Source organism: Pipistrellus hanaki, assembly GCF_964339955.1.
Source record: "Pipistrellus hanaki genome assembly, chromosome: 20".
NCBI classification, from domain to species: Eukaryota; Metazoa; Chordata; class Mammalia; order Chiroptera; family Vespertilionidae; genus Pipistrellus; species Pipistrellus hanaki.
The window spans coordinates 1774119-1796044 of record NC_140522.1 but is presented as its reverse complement, the minus strand read 5'-3'; the positions used below and the strand labels follow the sequence as shown (position 1 = coordinate 1796044).

General features: G+C 51.7%; 1 protein-coding gene across 1 annotated transcript in view; it reads left to right on the top strand.

The window, feature by feature from the left end:
* CDC73 (cell division cycle 73) overlaps positions 1 to 15287 on the top strand; it is a 45517-nt gene extending 30230 nt beyond the window's left edge. The window contains exons 11-17 of the mRNA XM_084868750.1: positions 2914 to 2971; positions 4306 to 4341; positions 4847 to 4934; positions 8401 to 8562; positions 10069 to 10169; positions 11305 to 11446; positions 12142 to 15287. Coding sequence (XP_084724876.1) covers positions 2914 to 2971; positions 4306 to 4341; positions 4847 to 4934; positions 8401 to 8562; positions 10069 to 10169; positions 11305 to 11446; positions 12142 to 12178 — 624 coding nt within the window. The 3' untranslated portion in view covers positions 12179 to 15287. The remainder of the gene's footprint in view (positions 1 to 2913; positions 2972 to 4305; positions 4342 to 4846; positions 4935 to 8400; positions 8563 to 10068; positions 10170 to 11304; positions 11447 to 12141) is intronic.
* Positions 15288 to 21926: the final 6639 nt, after the last annotated feature.

Genomic DNA, 21926 nt, shown 5'->3' with positions numbered 1-21926 from the left:
GCACGCAGCCCGCTGTCCACACCGCCGGCTTCGCCCGGGCCGGAGCCCGGAGTGTGGCCCAGGAGGCCCCTGCATTTCCGGGGGTTGTTGATCACACTTGCGGTGGGGCCAGTGCTTGCACAGCAAAGACTCCTGGGAGCCCATAGCGGGCCTGTGCACCCCATCAGCATGGACTCCCCTCTTAGGCCGCACCGCGCTCTGTCCCGAAGTTTAGGGTCCGAGAGGGGAGGAAACGGAGCAGGCGCGAGAGGAGAGCCCCTTAGAGGCCTTCCCAGCAGCCTCGTGTTTCCAGCCGGGGTCTGTGGAAAGCCTGTGACAGGCACGCTCGTAGAAGTCCTCCCTTTGTAACATCCGAATGCTCCGGTGAAACTTTCTCAGTGGATGTGACAAGCGTTTTGTCAGACTCGGCAAACTGGCAGCTGGTTTGTGAAGTTCTATAGGTGTGCATAACGGCCTTGTAATTGTTACCTGCACGGGCCTACTTCCAAACCCTGACACACCCCGAGGGGAACTGGCAGGAGCCAGCGCTAGCCAGAAGTAACGGTTTCATTCTGTTCGTGAGGAATCACTATAACCTTAATCGTAATCTAATAGTAAAGATGAGTCATTTCACGGACTTACCAGGAATACCGGTTAATAATGTGGATTTTTTTTTCAAATGATGGAGTTACACATATGTTGATATGTATGCGATTTTTATACGTATGCTATTTTGTTGACAACAAGCTTCAAAACTTCATATGTCAAATTTTCTGAAGGTGTTAGCATCATAGATATTTTTACGCTTAAAAATGTTGCATTTCATGCAAAAAAAAAAAAGCATTTGCAGGAAATTTTAATTCATTACTTTATTTTGAAGAAAAGTGCTGCTGAAAGTTATCTATACTTCGGGAAGCTTATGGTGAACACGCTCCATCTCAAGACACTTGTGAACTCTGGTTTAAACGCTTTAAAGGGGATGATTTTTATGTGAAAGAACGTCCAGGTCAACCGAAAAAGTTGGAAGGCCAGCAATTACAAGCAGCATTGGATGAAGATTAGTGTCAAACTCAAAAACAACTTGCAGAGAGATTCAACGTTGCTCAGCAAACAATTTCCGATCATTTACAAGCAACGGGAAAGATCTTAAAGGGAGGAAAATGGGTGCCACATCAACTGAAAGAAAGTCTTTTGCATCGAATTGTGACTGGCGATGAAAAGTGGATTTATTTTGAGAATCACACATCATGGGTTGATCAGGTCAACCATCAACATCGACTACAAGGCCAAATCGCTTCGGAAAGAAGACAATGCTCTGTGTTTGGTGGGATCAGGAAGGTGTGGTGTCTTATGGGCTTCTCAAACCAGGTGAAACCGTTAATACTGATCGCTATGGACAACAAGGCATCAATTTGAACCACGCTTTGATCATAAAACAGTGGTTCTCAACCTTTTTAATGCCTCGACCCTTTAATACAGTTCCTCATGTTGTGGTGACCCCCAACCATAAAATTATTTTCATTGCTACTTCATAACTGTAATTTTGCTACTATTAATGAATCGTAATGTAAATATCTGTGTTTTTCGATGGCCTTAGGCTCTAGAGCAGCGGTTCTCAACCTCTGGGTCGACTAAGACCATCGGAAAACACAGATTACAATATGATTTATTTATTACTTATTACATTATGATTTCTACATTTACATTATGATTTATTAACAGTAGCAACATTACAGTTATGAAGTAGCAAGGAGAATAATTTCATGGTTTCCCTAGGAATTGAACTGCAGTGTCTGGAGGGAGAGTGCACTTCTCTTTGCTCTGAACTTGGCCCGTGGCTCACCGTTTTGAAATCATGTTGCCCGAGGCGCTGAGGCTCATGGGCATTGAATGAGGCACAGCACACCTGTCATGGGCACTCGCATTCGCTTTGGTTGATGTGTAGGTGCTGGTTGCTGATGACCTCATTGGTGTCCTGGTATAGTCAGGTCTGAGGCTCCGGTGGCAATACCTATCGTTACCATAAATTAAAAGGAAATCTTGTTGAAAGGATTACATAGGTCCTCTTCTTCCCCACATTGGCCCTGTCTAGCGCCACCCCCCTTCCTCGTCCTCACCACCCACGGTCTGTGTCCATGGGTCAGGCATATATGTGTGCAAGTCCTTTGGGTGCTGTCTCTCCCCCTTCCCTCAAAAGTTTATTTAAAGGAAAACGTTTTAATGGGGGAAAAAATGAGCATGAAAATTATTGAAACTAATGCACTACAGATAAATAACTTTTCAAGTGTTTTAAGTATTTCGGCGTCATCAACAAATGGTTGATAAAACTCATTCAGCGCGTTTTCTTGTATATATCACAAGCTTAGTAATTAGTTGAGATTTGCTATTCAGTTTTTAAGATATTTTTAATCACTCCTAAATGTAACACATCTCATCTTTGTCAATGGGATTATTTACTTTCCCTGAATATTTTAAAGGCGTTCATGTCAAGTGCTTTTGGTTTTTAATGCAAACGTACATTGTTTACATCTGTCTAATCTGAGGTTATGTATTACTCATTTTGAGACTGTTTAAGGGGAAAAAAATTGACTTGATTTAAAAAATGATGGCATTTCTAAGATGTTAAAATTGTGAGCAATTACACAAATCATTGGATATTTGAGAAATACCACATGCTCATACTAACTGCTGTATGGTAACAGTTTTCAATTCATGTTCCCCTTAAGATTTCTATTTCCATTTCATGATCAATAGTACACAAATAAGCAAAGGTGTTTTGCTTTTAAACTCTGAGGGTCTGCCAGAGCGTGTTTGGTGGGGTGACTCATTGAAGGACGGATAGATGTGACATGTATGTGCAGTAATTAAGTGAACGTGTCTTACTATTTTGTAGGGAAACGTCAACGTCACATGTCACTTTTTATTCTTTTAAAGGAGGGTGCGTCGGCCCGCAAGACTCAGACGCCTGCAGCGCAGCCGGTGCCGAGACCAGGTAAACACAGGAGCTTTCCCTGAGTGACCACACGGTGAAACCTTGTTGGTATTTATAGTGCCTTCAGGGGCCTGGAACTTCATGTCAAATCTTCTCAAGCAACATCACAGGAACACTTACCTGACAATAGGTGTAGTTGAAGAGTTACAGAAAAACTTAAGAAAATGACTTTAAATGTTTTAGAAAAACGGTTTAAAAAGCAGAGGCTATATAGCACCCCCTCACCAATTCCTCATTTGAGCTCCGTGATGGTGCACGTGGATGTGATTCCCTCCCTAATAGGAGCCATATCTGAATAGATTGGCGGACAGCTCTTATGCCTAGAGCGTCAGAAGGCTGTGTTAGGTAGCACATCAGGTTCTGTAATCGTCCTCAATGGCTAAGCAGAGGTAGACTGTGCCTTGCGAGGCCCACGTGGTCCAGGGGACTAAGAGGCACAAGCCCTCGCCAAGCTGGGCATGGACCCGGCTAGCCCTTCCTTCCATAACCGTGCCAACGCCCCGCATATGTCACCGTCCCCCCTGCTGCCCCTTCCTGCACACACACCGCCCTCCGGGCCCCCCTCCTGCCTACACTCCTGGGTCTCCAGGCGGGGAGGTGGCCTGTGGCTCTCACGCTGCCCAGTCACCACTCCCTAAGCTGCGTGTGGGCTGGAGGACTCCTTCCGTGGCTCTAACTCCATGTACTGATGACCCCAGTGCAGACACCTCTTCCTAGGACTGGCTGATGTTCGGGTGTGCCGCAGGCATCTTACAACGGAGGAAAACCTTTGTTCCCGGATATTCCCTCCCCCGGGGGCTGCCTGCACACTTCCTGCTTCGTGTAAAAAGGGCACCACCATCCTCTCTGTTTCTTAAGCCTGAAACTTCTGAGGATTATTCATTCTTCGCATTTGCTGCTCTGCCAAGGGCCATTTGGTATTTATGACATCATTCGCTGGCCACACAGAATGATCAACTTAAGCGTTAGCTGCTGTATCTGGTCAGACATTTAATGAACTCACCCTCCAGAGCCTTGGCAGGGCCAGACCCAGGGATTCCGTGGGCCTTCCCGCGAGAGCATGTGCGGGAGGAGAGCGAGGTGGTCCCCGCATCCAGGCATGGCACCTGCGTTTAGTCAGCTGACCCTGGATGGGGATGGAAGAAACACAGCCTCATCCTAACACACACACACACACACACACACACACAATATTTCCCATAGTGCAGACTGGTGGATAGCCGTGACTGAGCTTCAATCAGAAATACTTTTTAGGCCTTCCTTGCTATTGAAGCTTGAAAATAATGTGGTTTTTGTAACATTCAGAAGTCTGCTTTTTATTTTTCTCTCAACAGTTTCTCAGGCAAGACCTCCTCCTAATCAGAAGAAAGGTAAGATTTTACCAACGATTCTAAACTTACTTTACAAAGTAAATGTGAATAAGCTAGATGCTAGGTCACAGCCAGGCTGACACTATGCCTGCGCACTCGTATCGAATGTGTGTGCTTGCTGTCTATTCGGATTAGTCGGTTCGTAGGTCATACTGACTGTTAATTTTTTATTTTCATTTTTATTGATTTCAGAGAGGAAGGGAGAGGGAGAGAGAGAGAGAGAATCATGAATCGGCTGCCTCCTGCACACCCCACACTGGGGATCAAGCCCGCAGCATGGGTCTGTGCCCTGACCGGGAGTCTAACCGTGACCTCCTGGCTCATAGGTTGATGCTGGCCAGCTGATAGTGAAATATTTTGAATATCGCTGCTAGCTTAAAGTGTACTTTAGGTCTAAGGAGTGAAAATTATACAAGTACAAGCTTTTGATTGGGAAAGCAATTATAATTCCTTTTCATGGAAATAACACACTTATAAATAACCTCTACACACGTTGCCTTTACAGGTTCTCGCACACCCATCATCATCATCCCCGCCGCTACCACCTCTTTAATAACCATGCTCAACGCTAAGGACCTGCTGCAGGACCTCAAGTAAGGGCTTTGTCCGCTCCTGTCCCCCGTGTGCACACGGCCCTGCGCTGGCAGTCCCATTTGGGAATATAGAATGGGAATATACCAATGGGAATATAGAATTCCCATTTCTCCTACACAGGGAGTCTGAAGTATAATTTTCAAATACAATTAGTCTTTTATATCTGGATCCTTACATCCACTTTTAGAATGACAATAATGCTTTACATTACTTGAATGGTGTTACATTTAAAATTCTTGTTAAAAAATATTTTTAGTTGTAACTTGGAAAACACACACCCTCAGTCATTGTCTATGGGAAGAGTGAGTGAATGCTCTGTCTTTTTTAGTAAAATAACGATGAGTGGCGGTTCTTAAAGAAGGAGAAAGAGTACCCTCCCCTCCAAAAAGGGTTCAGACTGCTTCTATTTAAAAGCCAGAGCAATTGAGTTGTGGTACTTGCTGAGTTTAGGTTTTACCAACTGCAGGATTGGCTTTTATGTGCCTGTGACTTAAATTAAACGTGTAACAATCCATGTAAGCGGGCATACACAAGTTCACCCATTTACTAAGTATTTTTTATTTATACCTTTGAGTGAAAATTTTAATGAACTTCTTTCCATGGTATGGAATAAAGGAGTTTTTTTTTTTTTTTAAATTGAATTTATTGGGGTAACATTTGTTAATAAAATTACAGATTTTAAGGGTACAGAGGAATTTTTATATTTTGTATTTCGTATTTTATTAGTAGCCCTGCACATGAATTCATGCGCCAGTAGCTTGCCAGTTGATTGCTGCTGCCCTCCTGTAGCTCTCTGCCCGCCTCCGAGGCTCCCCCAGCCCCCGTTTGCTCATCTCCCTACTCCCCACTCATAGCTTGTGCCCTGCCCCCTCCTGTAGCTCTCCACCCCACCCTCCAGCTGATCCGTGATCTGGTCATTATGCTTCATGGCATATTGCGTCTTTACTATGTAGGATTAGGCTTGTATACTGAAGTTTGCTGTTCTGTGTTGTGGATTACTCTTGGTAATCCCCCTGATAATCTACCATCCCTCACATTATCTGCAGTTGGGTGAAGAAGAAATAGAATAATTTTCATCCACTCTTGACATAGCTCTGATAATATGAGACAGACTCACATGAACATGGTTTTGATTAACTAAAATGTGTCTGCTTTTCACCTTCTTATCAGTTTGCAAGAGTGGGTCGTGCATCATTTATTCTCTGAAATCTGAAACGCCTCTATGTCTTGGTTTGGCTCGGCGCAGGCTCCGTCCTGCAATCTGGCCCCAGTCTGTTCCAGCTCCGCTATGATTTCTCGGAGAAAGGGACTTGTTCTCTTGTTCTTGTATCTCCGCTGGCTGAACCAGATGCTGCCTCTCACGGGCACTGAGTGAATGTCTAGGAAGGGGGAGGGGGGAGGGGAGACGCATTGGGAACTTGGGGAGTGTGGACTCTGCATTGAAGAGTGTCCGCTGTGCATTTATTAGTGCACCCGTCTCTGGTTAAGCTCCTCCGTGATACATGGCAGTCATGTCTGCACCTGGGACTGCACTTCAGTTCCCAGAAGCGTCGTCATACTTGGGGTTGGGCTTTGTGCACTTACTGTATATGGATCTTTACGGTCTTTCCTAGCTCTTGGTTTTTATGATTTGTGGATTTGGTATTTACGGTTCTCGTTATTTTTAGTCATTGGCAACTGTATTTTTATAAGTGTGTCTGCATGGTTCCAGAAAATTTACAGTAAGTTTGACATGTGACAAAGGAAATCCTGCCTTTAACTTCTCATTCTGGTGCCTCTCTGCCTATATTACACACCTAATACTTAGGTTATTTTATAATGAAGGCAGTGAGCAGTGCCAAGAAAGCCACCAGGGGGTTTTAGGGTCATTCTCCTTCGTCCTGCTGCACAGAAGCCAGCAGTCCGGCAGTCCGGCAGGCCGCGTTCTGAGGGCTGACCAGGCCCAGTTTCCGCCCAAGGTGGAAACACTCCCTTCATTGTTTAACACCTCATTGCAACTGACACGCCCCCACCGCGTGAGGCAGCTGGAGGCCGGGCTGTGTAATTAATGCATAATTGAGGCCTCCCCCGCACAATTACAGGCCTGGCTGTGACCCACAGCTCCTGTGGGCCTGGATCCGTCCATTTTTAGCCCTGCAGTAAGCGAGAGAAACAAAACAAAGTAAAATCCACCCTCACTTTAACGTCCTAAATAGCAAAATTAATGCCATAGTGGAAGTGATTAAAGAGCACATTTTACATTTATCATATGATTTTGAGAGAGGCTTGGGTGGGACTGTAACTCTATTCAAAATAACTGATTGGAAGGCATTCACGATTCTGGCCGAGATGTAGCTTCTCAGGGCAGAGTTCCAGCGAGGAGCGATGGCAGGGGGAGGGCCCCAGGGGCTCGCCTGGCTGAGCACGCGGGTTTTAGGGGGAAGAAGCCGGCAGGAAGGGGCCCAGTTGACATGGCCTGAGTGGCCCGGCCCCAGCAGCACTGCAGTGCGACTCAGCTGCCCCGGAGAAGACATCCCACTGCTTCCAGCTTCCTCTGGCGAGGACAGCAAGTCGGCTGTCAGTCCTCGAAGGAACTCTGCCTTGTCTGGGGATTTTAAGGATCGTTTTATATTTGTTCACCTGCCGGGCCTCGCCGTCGCCTTTGACAGCTGTGAGTCTGTCTCCGCTGTGTTAGTTCAGTTTGTTTAAAGGATTCCAGCAAGTGCAAGTTCTCGTGTATCCCTCCCCCCATGTCTCCCTGGACTTCAGAAGCAGTACGACCCACACTCAGTGCGCTGGTGGCATCACCCCACGTAACGGCAGGCACACCAGAGCCAGGAGCCAGGAAAACGTGCCAGGAGGCTGTTAGAGGAATGTGTGTGTGCTTTTAAAAGACGGCTGTGAAGCGCTTTGTGGTCACCAACAAGCCTGGCGCTGGCCGCGGCTCTGCAGACGCCGCAGTGTCTTTGAGAATGAGGGTGATGCTCAGCAGAGAGGTGACCCACCCGGGTTTAATTTCCTTAGTCTGAAATTCGCACAGCAGCCCTGAGCTGGGTGGCATGTCCCTGGCTTTGCTGGGCAGACTCTGTGTCGGGTGTCTTGTGAGGAGGCCTCGCCAGCCTCGTCACCTTCAGCTCAAGCCTCCTTCCAGTTTCAAGTAAAACCTCTGACAGTGTTGGAGGAGTCAAGGCTTAGTGGTTTTCTCTGTAGCTGTGGAGCATGCCGCGTGCTCGGTGAGTGTAAATGTGTGTGAGAGGCCCGCCATGCTGACGGAGGGCTGAAGCGAGCTTCCGCTCTCCTCGACGTGAAGGGAAAGAAGGACCGTTGCTTTCCAAGCCTAACCCGAACATGCAGGACAGGTGCATCTTCAAAATCAGTGTTCTTGACTTAAAACTCAGTGTTTCGAAAATCATTTCCGAACAGGGCCTGTTCTCTGTTTTTATCCCATCGCACCGTTTGACCGCTCCCTCCTCTGCGTTCCCCCAGGTTCGTCCCGTCGGACGAGAAGAAGAAGCAGGGCTGCCAGCGGGAGAACGAGACGCTGATCCAGCGGAGGAAAGACCAGATGCAGCCGGGCGGCACTGCGCTCAGCGTCACGGTGCCCTACAGGGTCGTGGACCAGCCCCTGAAACTCATGCCTCAGGACTGGTGAGCTCTCTCTCCCCCCCACACCGGCACCCTGTGGCGTGGAGTTTCCAGGAGGGATAAACGGAACCTGCTTGTGCAGCCAGTGCCTCATTGGGTCATCAGTGATGTAGGCCAGAGCCCGGCTGGTGTGGCTCAGTGGGTGAGTGCTGACCAGTAAACCAGCACTTCAGGGCACAGGCCCGGGGTTTGGGCTTGATCCCCAGGAGGGGGCGTGCTGGAGGCAGCTGATCTGATTCTCTTTGGTCATTGATGTTTCTCTCTCCCTCTCCCTTCTTCTCTGAGACGAATAAAAATGTATTTAAAAAATGTATAGACCAGTGATACCTAATCAAATCTGTACTTGATGTAGCTAAACTTTATTTCGCTCAGAAGAAGAAGCACTAGCTTCTGGAAAACTTAGTAAACATTCTCGCCGCCGGTCCATGGCTTCCGAATCAGCCTTTGGAGTAGAACTCTGAGCAGGCTGACGCTGGGAGGCCCGTTTCAGATCTTAGACTCGGGAAACTCAGACTTCCTGGTAAGAGAGGGTGGCGAAGGCGTTGCTACATTTATTGCTAGGGAATAATTTGATAAGAATGGAGTGATCACCTGGGTCAGCTCTTTTATTATGTTGAATGTTCTTTAATAAAACACTGAGCTGTGTGTAATATAAGGGCCTGTAAGTGAAGATGAAGGAATTACCCTTAAATTACTCGGTTAATCTTTGCTGCAGTGAAGGTACAGAGTCCAGGAGTGCCGCCCCGCCCCTCCCCTCCCCTCCCCTCCCCACCCCTCCCCTCCCCTCCCCTCCTTTGCAGAAACAGGAAGTGAGGCCATTGGCAGTGTCAGTGCGTCCAACATCTGTTTAAAGAAAGAAGCATCAATGATGAGAGAGACTTAGTGATGGGCTGCTGGGACATGTGCCCTGACCGGGAATCGAACTGTGACTTCCTAGTTCATAAGTCAATGCTTAACCACTGAGCCATGCCAGCCGGGCTAGTTACTTTTTAAAGTAATGGAATCTTAGGGCCTTGGAGGAGATTTGTTCTTTTTTGGGGAAAAGCGACTTACATGGTTGGTCAAACAAGTTGCTTTAAGGAAAACTTACAGAATGTGTGGAGAATGAAACAGTTTTAAAGCAATTGCAAAGTTTAAGAAAAGTCTAGCTAGTTTCTGTACTCGGATTGCTTCCAGATAATCAGAATTCAGAAAAAAGGGCCTTGGCGCTTTAGGAAATGGTTGAATTACTATACTGCCTGGCATTTTTAATTAAAGTAAACCATCTGACGTTTGTTTGGATTTTAAGTGATTTCCTTTAAAACCAGCTTTTTGAAGAATAGATCAGCTACTGCCTCCTGCCGCATCGGAAAAGGGGGCTCCTCGTGTGGTTACCGGAGGCAGAGAGAAAGCCTGAGCGCGGGCCTGTCACTGATGACAGGGAGGAGGCGGGGCGCCGGGCCCCGTCCACGTGTGGTAATGACAGCTCCCGCCCGCCCCTCTCTGACCCTCCGCCCTTTCTGTTCGCAGGGACCGGGTCGTGGCCGTCTTCGTGCAGGGTCCTGCCTGGCAGTTCAAAGGGTGGCCGTGGCTTTTGCCTGATGGATCACCAGTTGACATATTTGCCAAAAGTAAGATTCTGTTTTGTGCCGGGAGCCCCACCCGGGAATGCCCGTGAGAGGAGGCCGTCTGTCCCTCCGAGGAGGGTCCCTGCCAGGGGTCCGTGCCCAGTCACAGGCGTAATGTTCCTTTGTAAGCGCCCGAGGAGTGTTTTAAAGCCTTTTTTGAACTCCATGTGCCCTCCAACACTGGTGATTACCTCTTAGGCTGCTTGACAGGAGTCCTCTCTCTTACTCCCTCTCTTCCATCCCATCCTCAATCCACCGGAGCCTCACTTTTCTCGCTTCTATGAAACTGTTCCCACCGAGCTCACTAGTGACCCAGACACTGCATCCTTGGGCCTCCTGAGCAGAATTTGACCCCTGGAGTCACGTGTTCTCTTTTCTAAACGTCCCGCTCCCTGGCTGGGGGCCGTGCTGATGGCACAGGCGCAGGTCCCACCCCGTCCGAACCCCGACATCCTCCGTGCTTCCTGCCTCCTCGCCATCATCGCTCACCACGTCCCTCCTGGAGTGTTTTCCTGGCCAAACACATGCCTTCTCCCGGCCGATCCGCGGTCCCCTCTGGATTCCTGGTGGGGCCGCTCCTCTCTGCTCCGCTCTCTGCAGTCTCCGGTGGGTCAGGGGGAGGCCCGGACTCCTCCGGACGGCCTGCAGCCAGCTGTGCTCCCCGCCACCGCGGCGCTCCCTCCTCCTCGCTCCCCAGGAGGGCCGTGCGGCTCCATCCAGTTTCCCTGGGTTCTAGAGGGAACTGTTTGCTCTCTGAGCATGCTCGCACTCTGGTTCCATGCTAGCCCAGCCCGTACCCGCCTTCCAGTCTCAGGTCAGACATCACTGCCGGTGCCAGCCTGTCCTGAATCCCATGGCTGTGATTCTGTGTTTCCCAGTCTTCTTCCCGCTGGACCGTTGCATTGCACCTCGGCCCTCTTTCCCGCCCCGGTGGCTGGCACGTGCGAGCCCTTAGTAAATGCTTGTCAGCTGGATGTTGTTTGAGGATGCCACCGTGTTAGCATCCCCCTCAGAGCTCACTTCGGTTGTAAGTTGGTGGGAGAAAGATGGCTTTTTGTTTTTGCCTGTCGTGCTGCAGTCTGTGCTGGCATTTTAATTCACTCTAGAGCACTGTAATAGCGTGCTATCTCCCCCGCAGTCAAAGCCTTCCATCTCAAGTACGATGAAGTCCGCCTGGACCCCAACGTGCAGAAGTGGGACGTCACGGTGCTGGAGCTGAGCTACCACAAGCGCCACCTGGACCGGCCGGTGTTCCTGCGCTTCTGGGAGACGCTGGACAGGTACTGGGCCCGCCGCGTGGCCTCCGCTCTCCTGGGGCCGCTCTCCGGTTCCTTGAGCTGGAGCCGCTTCCCCCGGGGCTGCCTCGGGCTGACCCGCAGGAGAGCTGGCGGCTGGCCCTGCTGTGCTGACCGTAGACTCGGGGGGAGAGAGGGCTCCTAACACCGCAGAAAGCTCACCAGCCTCTGAGCAGGAAGACCTGATCGGCCTTGACCCCGTGGTCTGGCCGGGGGGCTGGGTGACCTCTGACCCTGGTGTCTGTCCATCTAGGGTCTTTAGCTGTGGTCAGGTGTGGGCAGCCCGGGAAAGGAGCTTAGTTGCTGAATGTATTTAACTCCTCTAGAGAGGACGTAAGTCCTTCACAGCAACAGGAGTCTATGGTGGGAACTTTAAGAAGAGCACGCGGTCACAGTTGGTACCCCGACCCTAACGCTCTGGGTCTTAAGTCCCCACTGATTGTGACGGGTTTCCTCAGAGGCAGGTGACTGAAGGAGCCGGTGGTTATAATTTATAAGACACCGAAGAGGGACACTTAGAACTCGAGCGAGACGTCTAACAGGCTTCTCGCTTCCCCCAGAAGCCCCCTCCCCAAGGTCACAGCGGAAGCTTCCAGATACAGCCAGCCCCTCTCACTGTTGACTTTAAGTATCTTTACATGTCACTTCCTATCATGGCGCGTTGTCCTCCTGTTTTTCAGGTACATGGTAAAGCATAAATCCCACTTGAGGTTCTGAATTGCCTGGTCTCCCGGCTGGAATCTGGGTGACGGAGCGTGGACAGACCTTCATGTACAGACTGAGTGTCCATGAGTCCATCCAGCACTCACAGGGACGAAGGTCACGGCGAGCACACGATCTCCTCCGATGCTGTTGTCTGCAAAGGGATCACGGATGCCTGCCGTTCACAGAAGCAAACTTTTTGGCCTACAACTATTTTTTTAATATTAGCCTTCTAGTCTGTAATGGAAATTGTATATTTTGATAGACATTTTTTCTCCATTGGTTTAACTAGCATTACTTAAAACGTGTTTCTTTAGAGAACGCAGGTTCTTCATGTGTGTATATGTAGAGGTGACGAGGCCCCAGGAGCCATCTTGCTTCTGATTTTTCATTGCTCTATAATTCCTCTCACTGAGAAATACTGTGTTACGAATGGTATTAAATATTAGTTTCTGGAACTTGCAAAAACCAAGCAAAGGGATGTGACTATTTTGAATGGGTCAGAATGGCAGCCTGTATGTAGACCACATCTATACGTAGTCTTTATTTAAAAAGATGAAATGATGAAAAATCAAGAACTTCTTCAGCTTTGGTTGGACTACTTTAGCCTTTTCGAGACTTCTTGTATTGAATACGTGGAATGAATGTACGTTCTTCTCGCTGACTTTGCTGGTTTTAAAACTTAGGAGGATATGTTTCTATCTGGGATGCCTTCCCGCTAGAAAAGTCTCAGAACCGGCTGAGACCCCAATAGGCCACAGGACTTTCTAGCTGGGAGCCAGAGAGTGACCCGGGGGAGGAAGTGCTCCCGCCTACTGCAGCATCACTTCCGCTTCCTCCCCTGAGCGGGCGTGGGGCTCCGAGTCTTCTGTTTCCAGGCACCTTGGCCTCGGCGTCCTTCTCTGCCATTCCCCCTCACTGCCGATCAGTTCTCCGGCACCAAAGAACACGTTTGCTTAAGAAGTGTCTGAACAGAAACAAGATGAAAACACTGGTATTTTTATGTGCGTATTCAATAGCGTATGAGATAAAACAAAACCTCTATTTTAACTTAGTGAAATATTTTACTACTTCTCTACTTCAGACCGAGTGTTGCATCCGTGGTTCAATGAATGAGCTTTTCCTTCCAGTCTTAACTTCCCCTCTTTTGCCACTTAGAGGAACGTGGACCCTTTAATTCCCCTGGCGAGTTTTTTCCGTTAGAATCGTTGCTGGTCATTTATATAATCCCCTCCCCCCTCCTTCCATCCCCCTTCCCCTCCCCCCCGGCATCTCTCTTGGGTTGACATATTTTTGTGTGTGAACATTTAACTCCTCCTCATGTTCCGATGCCATCACCTGGCCTCATTTGGAAATTGAACGCTGTCATAAAAACGAGAAAGCACTTACTACTCTTTTAACCATAAAAGTCCATACCAACAGGGAACGGGGAAATTACTTACCCACGTGGAATTCTGTAGGCTTTTCAGGAGAAAAGCGTCCGCGCTGAGAGTGACCGGGCCTTAGGGCGCTGATGAAGTTTGAACAGATTCCCCTCCCCCTTGCTTTTCCTCCCCTGCATCCTCCCTTGTCGTTAATAAAAGAAAACTTCACTTTGTTCGCATCAGGCCCTCTCCGCATAGAGGTCTCCCTGCAGACTGAGTCATGTACCCATCAGCCCCCTCCCCGGTGAAATGGGCCCGCTCTGGGCTCTGTGATATTTAAAGCTTACCTGTTGAGACTACTACAAGTGGACGCGAACTACCTTTCTATAAAGATTTTTAGTATTTATACTTCTGTGTGAACTTTACCTGATCCAGAGTGTGGGTACCATCGGGAACGTCTCCTTTCCACAGGACTCATTTTCCTATCTTGCATCTGCCTTAGACGTGTTGGAAGGGTTCTGGAAATACCGTACGGAGCGTTAGGACACGTGCCAGTGTGCCCTGCCGTGTGTTTTAAAGTGAGACCCATGGCGTGTTAGTTGTTTCCTTCGTCTTTGTCCCTTTTCCAGCCCCTTGTTTAGGTCCATATAATCAATCTGTAGCCATTGATTCTACAGAAAAAAACGCACAAAACACAACGCAAAGCCCACTCCCACCTCCTAACCCATCACCACTTGCTCTCCTGACTCCACCTGCCGCAGTGCCTTGCACGTAGTAGGCATTCACATACGCGAATCAGTGATGTGTTTCCAGTGGAACCGGTGTGTCCAAGGCAGTCCTCTGACCGTACTCAGTCTTAGGATTTAAAGACACAGAACTGCAGGGAAAGGAGAGGCACAGGAACACAGGCTAATGGGCGTGAACCAACCCGTTCACACACGTGACTTACCCGTAAGTTACTGTCACCAGGAGACCCACCTTATCCCGTCCCCCCGGTAACCGCGGGCTCCGTCTCGTTATCGGGGGGCCACTTGTAACAGCGAGAAGCATGTGGGCTTCCCCTGGCCCGAGGTGGGGACTCGTTTGGGGTCCTTCTTAGAAACAGCGCTGTCTGCATTCTGGTTCTGATTTCCTTATCTGGGATGAGGCCGGGGCATCCACAGTCCTTCAGTGCTCTTGGAAAAGGATTGAGAATCACTGGTTTAATTGGTTACTGAGAACAATACCAGTATGAAATGTGTTTGCTTTTTTCTTTTTTCTTTTTTTTTTCTTTTCTTTTCGGATTACCCTTTTGCACTAGACTGTCCCCATCGGTGGCGGTATTGGTCTCTGGTTCCCCATGACAAATTGGAGTTTTATTTATTTAATATGGGAGTATTTTGCTGTTTAATATTTAAACAATGTTTAATATATTTCGTGATGAACTAGTATTATAGTCTCTGATTTGTTTCCCACGTGTCCCCCCTCTTTCACTGGCTTTTTTTTTTTTTTTTAAACAACGGCATGACAACAATCCATGCACAAATAACGAATTCGCGACGAGGAAGACTGGTAATTTTTAAGGTAGAAGGAAGTAGAGTGTTGATTTCTTATCTGCCATGCAGAATTAAGAGTTTGCTTATGACAGGAAAGAGGCATACTTTTTGATTGGTCTGCACAGAAAAAAGTAAAAGTAAATTATTTAAATAAAAAAGTCATTATCTAATAATACACATTGAAGGGAATATTTTTCCTAAATAAAATTTTTTTGTGACTCCTAATGTAAAGCCACGGCATGGTTCTTTTTTGGGGGGCTGGGGTGGGTGCAGGCGGGGTGGGGGTGGGGCGGGTGCAGACAGGGGGGTGGGGAGGGGTGGGTGCAGACAGGGTGGGGGGGTGGGGGTGGGGCGGGTGCAGACGGGGGTGGGGAGGGGTGGGTGCAGGGGGGGTGGGGTGGGTGCAAACACGGTGGAGGTGGGGTGGGGTGGGTGCAGGGGGGGTGGGTGCAGGCGGGGTGGGGGTGGGGCGGGTGCAGACTGGGGGTTGGGGAGGGGTGGGTGCAGACAGGGTGGGGGTGGGGGTGGGGTGGGTGCAGGGGGGGTGGGTGCAGGCGGGTGGGGGTGGGGGTGGGGCTGGGTGGGTGGGAGGAGCGCTCCTAACGGCCACGCTGGTTGGCGGCGCTCACGCGTCTGCACAGCCCGCACGTGGACCCGGCCCCGCCCACGGACAGGTGCGCGGCCCGTGGACACGGACAGGTGCGCCGGGCGGTGCTGGGCGCGGGAGCCCGCGGGCCGGAGCCGGGCAGGGGGTGCGGCCGCCGTGCGGTCACCTCCCCGCAGAGGACATGTCCCCCCAAACCAGCCGCTCAGCGAGGACCAGCGGGCTGGCCCCCCGGTGAGCGGGTGTGTGTGTGTGTGTGTGTGTGTGTGTGTGTTTAACGGTCCGGCCTGACAAGCGGAGGCTTTGCAGAGTGTCCCCCGTATTTCAGGTCCGGCCCCGCACGTCCACGGTCGCCCCACCTTTCCTCGCGGCTCCTGCGCTGCTCCTGACACCCCGAGGCTGCTCCGGGCTCCCCGTCCTCCCCGCTTCCTGGCCGCCGCCGCCGGGTCTGCGTCTGGGATTCTGTTTCTGCTCGGCTCGTTTATCTCCTTTTAAAAAATATATATTTTCCTGATTTTTTACAGAGAGGAGGGGAGAGGGGGAGAGAGCTAGAAACATGGATGAGAGAGAAACATGGATCAGCCTCCTCCTGCACACCCCACCCCCACCCCCACCCCACTGGGGATGTGCCCGCAACCAAGGTCCATGCCCTTGACCGGAATCGAACCCGGGACCCTTCAGTCCCGAGGCCAACGCTCTATCCACTGAGCCACACCGGTCAGGACAGTTTATCCTCTTTCTGTTGACTTCTTATTGATCTCAGAGGGTGAGCCGATGGGTAACAGAGTCTCCATTCACCATCTGAGTGGTGCCAGGGACCATGGGTGGAGTGGGGTTTGGGTGCCTGGGACACCCGCAGGGCATGTGGCCTGAGTTCCAGACGCTTTCTTATGGCTCAGAGGTGCTGGGCGGGCCCGGCCGCCTGGCTCAGCGGCTGAGGATCCACCTGGGAACCAGGAGGTCAGGGTTCGATTCCCGGTCAAGGGCACAGGCCCCGGTTGGGGGGGCTCCATCCTCAGCGAGGGGCGTGCAGGAGGCAGCCGATCCGTGATTCACCCTCATCATGGATGTTTCTCTCTCTCCCTCTCCCTTCCTCTCTGAAACCAATAAAAAAATAAGGCGCTAGACTCCAAATAGCACACAGCCCACTAAAACCTTTCCCTCTTGTTTTTCTGAAAGACGTGGCTCTTGCATCTAACGGTGCGGGGACCCGAGTTTTATGTCTAACGGTCCAGGCCGGAAGGCTTCTCCGGGTTTGAACCCAGGCCACAGGGAGCCCGGGCCACGGGGCTGGCGGAGGACAGGGCTGGTGTCTGCACAGAGCCACCTGCCCGGGGTGGACAGCGCCCGGCGTGAACATGGGGATGGCATCTGATTGGCTCTGAAGCGGTGGGCAGTGTGGAGGTGGGTCCTGCTGGAGTGGGTGCAGGGGTCATGGGAACCACGTGAGCTTTTCCATGGCCCCGTCAGTGAGTGTCTCCCTCATCCCTGATGGTTCTCTCCCCCTCCTCCTCCTCCCTCTCTGAAAGCAATAAAAGTGTTTTTTTTCTTAAAGAACTAGGGCCCTAACGGGTGTGGCTCAGTGGATAGAGCGTCGGCCTGGGGAATGAAGGGTCCTGGGTTCGATTCCCGGTCAAGGGCATGGACCTTGGTTGTGGGCACATTCCCAGTGGGGGGTGTGCAGGAGGCTGCTGATGGATGTTTCTCTCTCACCGATGTTTCTAGCTCTGTCCCTCTCCCTTCCTCTCTGTAAAACATCAATAAAATATATTTTAAAAAGAAAAAAGGAAAAAAAGTGTCAGGGGCGCCCAGGTCACTGAGCCATCCTCTGAGCCGGGGCGGTGGGCGCTCCAGGTGATGGAGCGGCAACCAGACAATCTCAGCTTCCCTTCTTCCTTTAAGAGAAACCCATACGCCCGCCCTCCGGGAGTTCAATACCCCGTGCGATGATGCTGAAGGAAATATTTTATTTTAAAATCCAGAAGCTTGCACCCGATTTCACATTAACTTTATTGTCGGCATTTAGTACAATGCCTGGCAATTTAAAATTAAGAATGTTAGTGCGACGATCTAGGAGGTAATTTCGCTGGAATTCAACAGCCTTTAAAAGAAAAAAAAAATTAAATTTTCTATCCAATGCAGAATCAGCTGGGACAACCAAATGCTTCCTTCCTCTTGATCAGTGATATGTAGGAAGCCCCGTGAATGCACTCGCAAACCGTGTGTGGCGTGGAGACACTGTGTGAGACCAGCTGTGATTCCCAGTAGACACTGGGGAGAGAGCAGCTAGATGCCCCGCCTTCATCCTAACAAAAAGCTACTTTTCAATCCAACGAGAAACTCCGGTTATTACACTGTGATAACATGGACATTCGCGGGTTATTTTGCATACCCGCCGACTCTCATTTAATTATAATCTCCATAGATTTCCAGAAGTTATTATGAGCCAACATCAGATAGGCGTTGGGTGAGAAATTCCGGAGATTCTGATAGACATCAATGAGACGTGGTTTCTGCCATGAAGGACTTGGTGTAAAATAACGGTCGGTTCATTCAGCGGGCCTTGAGCCTGGACCTACTGTGTGCCTGGCGCTGTCCGGGAGGGAGGCCTGCGGGGGTGGATAGAACCTTGCACACAGTGGGAGCTTGCTCTCCTGGGGTGTCATGGGAAAAGCCGAGTGGGAAAGGCCTGAGGGAATGCTGGGAGGTCAGGGCAGGAGGATAAGAAGGGGTTGGGTTGTGTACGACACAGATGGGGCAGAAAAACTTCATGGAAGGCGAGCTCATAAATTGCACCCAAAGCCGAAACCGGTTTGGCTCAGTGGTAGAACGTCGGTCTTCGGACTTAAGGGTCTCAGGTTCGATTCCCGTCAAGGGCATGTGCCTGGATTGCGGGCACATCCCCAGTGGGGGGCGTGCAGGAGGCAGCTGGTCCATGTTTCTCTCTCATCGACGTTTCTAGCTCTCTATCCCTCTCCCTTCCTCTCTGTAAAAAAATCAATAAAATATATTTAAAAAATAAAATAAATTGCACCCACAGGAATGGGGTATTATACAAGCAGGAGGCAGGATGTATTCCGGGCGAGGGCGTGGAGTGAGACAGGTGCCGTTGTGTGAGGAATCGCAGTTCTTCTGGTTCAGGGGTCGGCAAACTCATCCCTCCACAGAGCCAAATACCAACAGCACCACGACGGACGTGTCTTTGGAGAGCCACGTTTTTTAAACATAAAAAACTTCCAACGCCACGTCTTCCACACAGACGCGCCCAGGCCATGGTGTTCTGTGGAAGAGCCGCCCTCCAGGGGCCCGAGAGCCGCCTGTGGCTCGCGAGCCGCCGTTTGCTGACCGCGGTTCTGGAAGGCCTTTGCCAGCCTGCCTGTCGGTTTCTAGGGGTAAACAGACCCCTTGCCCGCCCCCCCGCTCAGCACATGAGGGAGACACACATGTCCACAGGGACTCAGCACGTCCCCATCAGCTGTAGTAACCCCGGTCCCAGCGCATCCGGAGGAGACGGGCGGTTAGTGTCCACATCCGCAGGATAACGGGGCTGCGGACCCCTGGAGGGAAGGTTCTGGAAGGGACAGAGCCCACCTGTCGGGGCCAGGATCAGAGTGGCCTGGGCATCGGTCCTCGGGGAGGGTGAGAGAACTTGGTCCGGGGGGCGGCCAGTGAGTGAGTGCACTTGTCTGTCCAAGTCCACGGGCGTCTGTGCGTGTGGCCGTCAGGAGGACACTCTGGTCCAGGGGTCTTCAAACTACGGCCCGCGGGCCACATGCGGCCCGCAGAGGAGTCTGATCCGGCCCGCCAGGTTTTTTGGGCAGTGAGCGCAGCCGAGGTGTTACAGTAGGAATTAGTAGTTCATATAGTCCGGCCCTCCAGCTCTCTGAGGGACCGTGATCTGGCCCCCACTTTAAAAAGTTTGAGGACCCCTGCGTCTGGTCCCACCGCAGTGAGGATGCTCATGTAGGGAAAGGCGTTTGCGCTCAGCTGGACGAGCGGCCGCCTAGAGATGGCAGTGCCAGTGACCGCTGTGATGAAGAGCGTGAAGGCGGCTGTGAGCGCCCCATCCCCCAGCACGGGGCACCTGGTGTATCCCCTTGAGCCCAAAGGCGGGCGGGCGGGCGGCCTTGGCTGGCGCCTCTCCTGGACGCACTGTGTCTTGTGTGGCTCAGGCCACAGGATAACCGAGTGCTGTGCACTCTCCTCTGACTCAGAGGCGTGCGGGTTGCAGGCCTGTGCGTGCGTCCGTCCTGGAGGGCAGGTGTCAGGGAGGCCAGCGGGGTTGGTTGGGGTGGGGGGTAGGGAAGAGGGGGGGTGGCTTGGGAGAAGGCGGGCGCCAGCCTGCGAGGCCCTGGCGGTCCTGGGAGCCCTCCTCCCAGATCCCAGACGGGAGGGCATCGGCTTGCAGAGGCCGCTATCCATAAATCCTACTCAAGTGGCTCCCGGTGCCTTTTCTCTGAAAGACGTGCGAGTCCCGCTGAGGCCTGAGCGGGCACGGTGAGCTGTAAGCGATACCCCAGCGCCCGCCCCTCCGCCAGGCCCGGCGCAGGAGCTGGGGCCACTGAGCCCCGTAAGCCGATCCCCGGCCAGCCGCCCGCCGCCAGAGGGGGGTCTGTGTGGTCTCTGCTCCGAGCAGAAATGCCAGGGACCTGCTGCTAAGTGCCTGCCGATGCTGCCCGATCCATTTCAGGCCCCCAAATGGGGGGCCGAGTAGTAGGGGGGGGCTGGCTGGTTGGCTCTGTGAGCAGCTTCTTGCCCAGGGGGCTCAGTTTCAAAATCCTAGAAGCCATAAGAGTTCGCTTCATCAGAGTTCGGCCCCCCTGCGGGTGGGGGGTGGGGGGCAGATTAGTGAAAGGAGAGCCAGGCGAGAGGTGTGGAGGGAGGAGAAAGCCTGGATGGGCAGGGAGGGCCAGGAGGTCACATTCCCAGCTGTCTCCCCCCCCCATTTGTGGTTCTTCCCGCCCCTGGGAAAGCGGGTCCCCGGGTCCCCGCGTCTGAATGGAGCTTGTCGCCAAGGCCTGGCACCACGGCAGCTGGGAAGGAGGCTCAGGAGCCAGGGCAGCCGGCCCAGCGGAGAATTGTCTGACTCCCGTCTGCACGGGAACCTCTGCTGTTGGATCGGCCATGCTCCAACCCCTTCCCACGCCCTCCCCACCCTCCCCCATCCGTGGTCTTTCCGGGGAAGAGACGGGTGTTTTGTGCTTGTTTTCCTGTTTGTACCGGTTTTGGTTGTCATCATCGGCTTTCGCCCTGAGACCCTCTGGTTTGCATGTTTCTGTTCCAGTTAAGCAGGACTCTCCCCTGAGCAGGAATATCGCCAAGGAAGGTGTTTGCTGGGTGTTTCCTTAGTCCGAAGCCACCCTCTCCCCCACGGGGCACAGACGCCCAGCTGGCAGGTGGCCCGCCGTGGTTATGGTTTGGAAGAGCCTCATAGGCAATGCCCGCCGATGTGCGGCCATAGCTGCAGCTTGTAAATAACCCCGTGACATGCATGTTCTCTCATCTATGGGGAAGGTTAACTCGGTGACCGAGAGATTGCCGGCTTCCTGAGCGGGATTGTTAGCTCACAGGGCGCTGCTTTGCGGATATTGTCAAGCTGGGCGAGTTTCTTTTCTTTCTTTCTTTCTTTTGTGTGTGTGTGTGTGTGTGTGTGTGTGTGTGTGTATGTATGTGTTTTAATTTTATTGAGTATGGTATCACATAATTGTCCTCATCCCCCCATTCCCATCCCAAACCCCTCCCCACGCATGCCCCCTGTTGTCCGTGGCCACTGGCCAGGCCCATAGGCATACACACAAGCCCTTTGGTTGATCTCTCCCAAGCTGGGCGAGTTTCAAGCTCTGAGTCACTGATCTTCGCCTGACCCTCCCCTCCCCGTCTGTGTGCAGCCACTGGACGGCAGACTCTGCCCCCGGAGTGATTGTGGTAAATGAGACATGGAGACAGACGGGGCATAAGATCCGAGCACAGGACAGAGTGTCCGTAGAATGGCCTGAGGGCCCTCCGGCGGGAAGAGGCAGAAGCCCGGAGGGTGACGGGAGCCAGAGAGCCGGGCAGGGGGTGTAACAGGTGCGAGTGAAAGCAGCCGATGCAGGTCATCTGGTTTTGCAAGAACCTGGACGGCGAAGCTGAGGAGGTTGAGGAGTGGGTGAGAGAGAGGGGGTGAGAGAGAGGAGAGGTTTGGAGAGCTAGTGCCGATCTGGACCTGGGAGAAGAAGCCGGTGAGCATGGATGGTCCCGAAGAGAAGGAGAATTGTTAA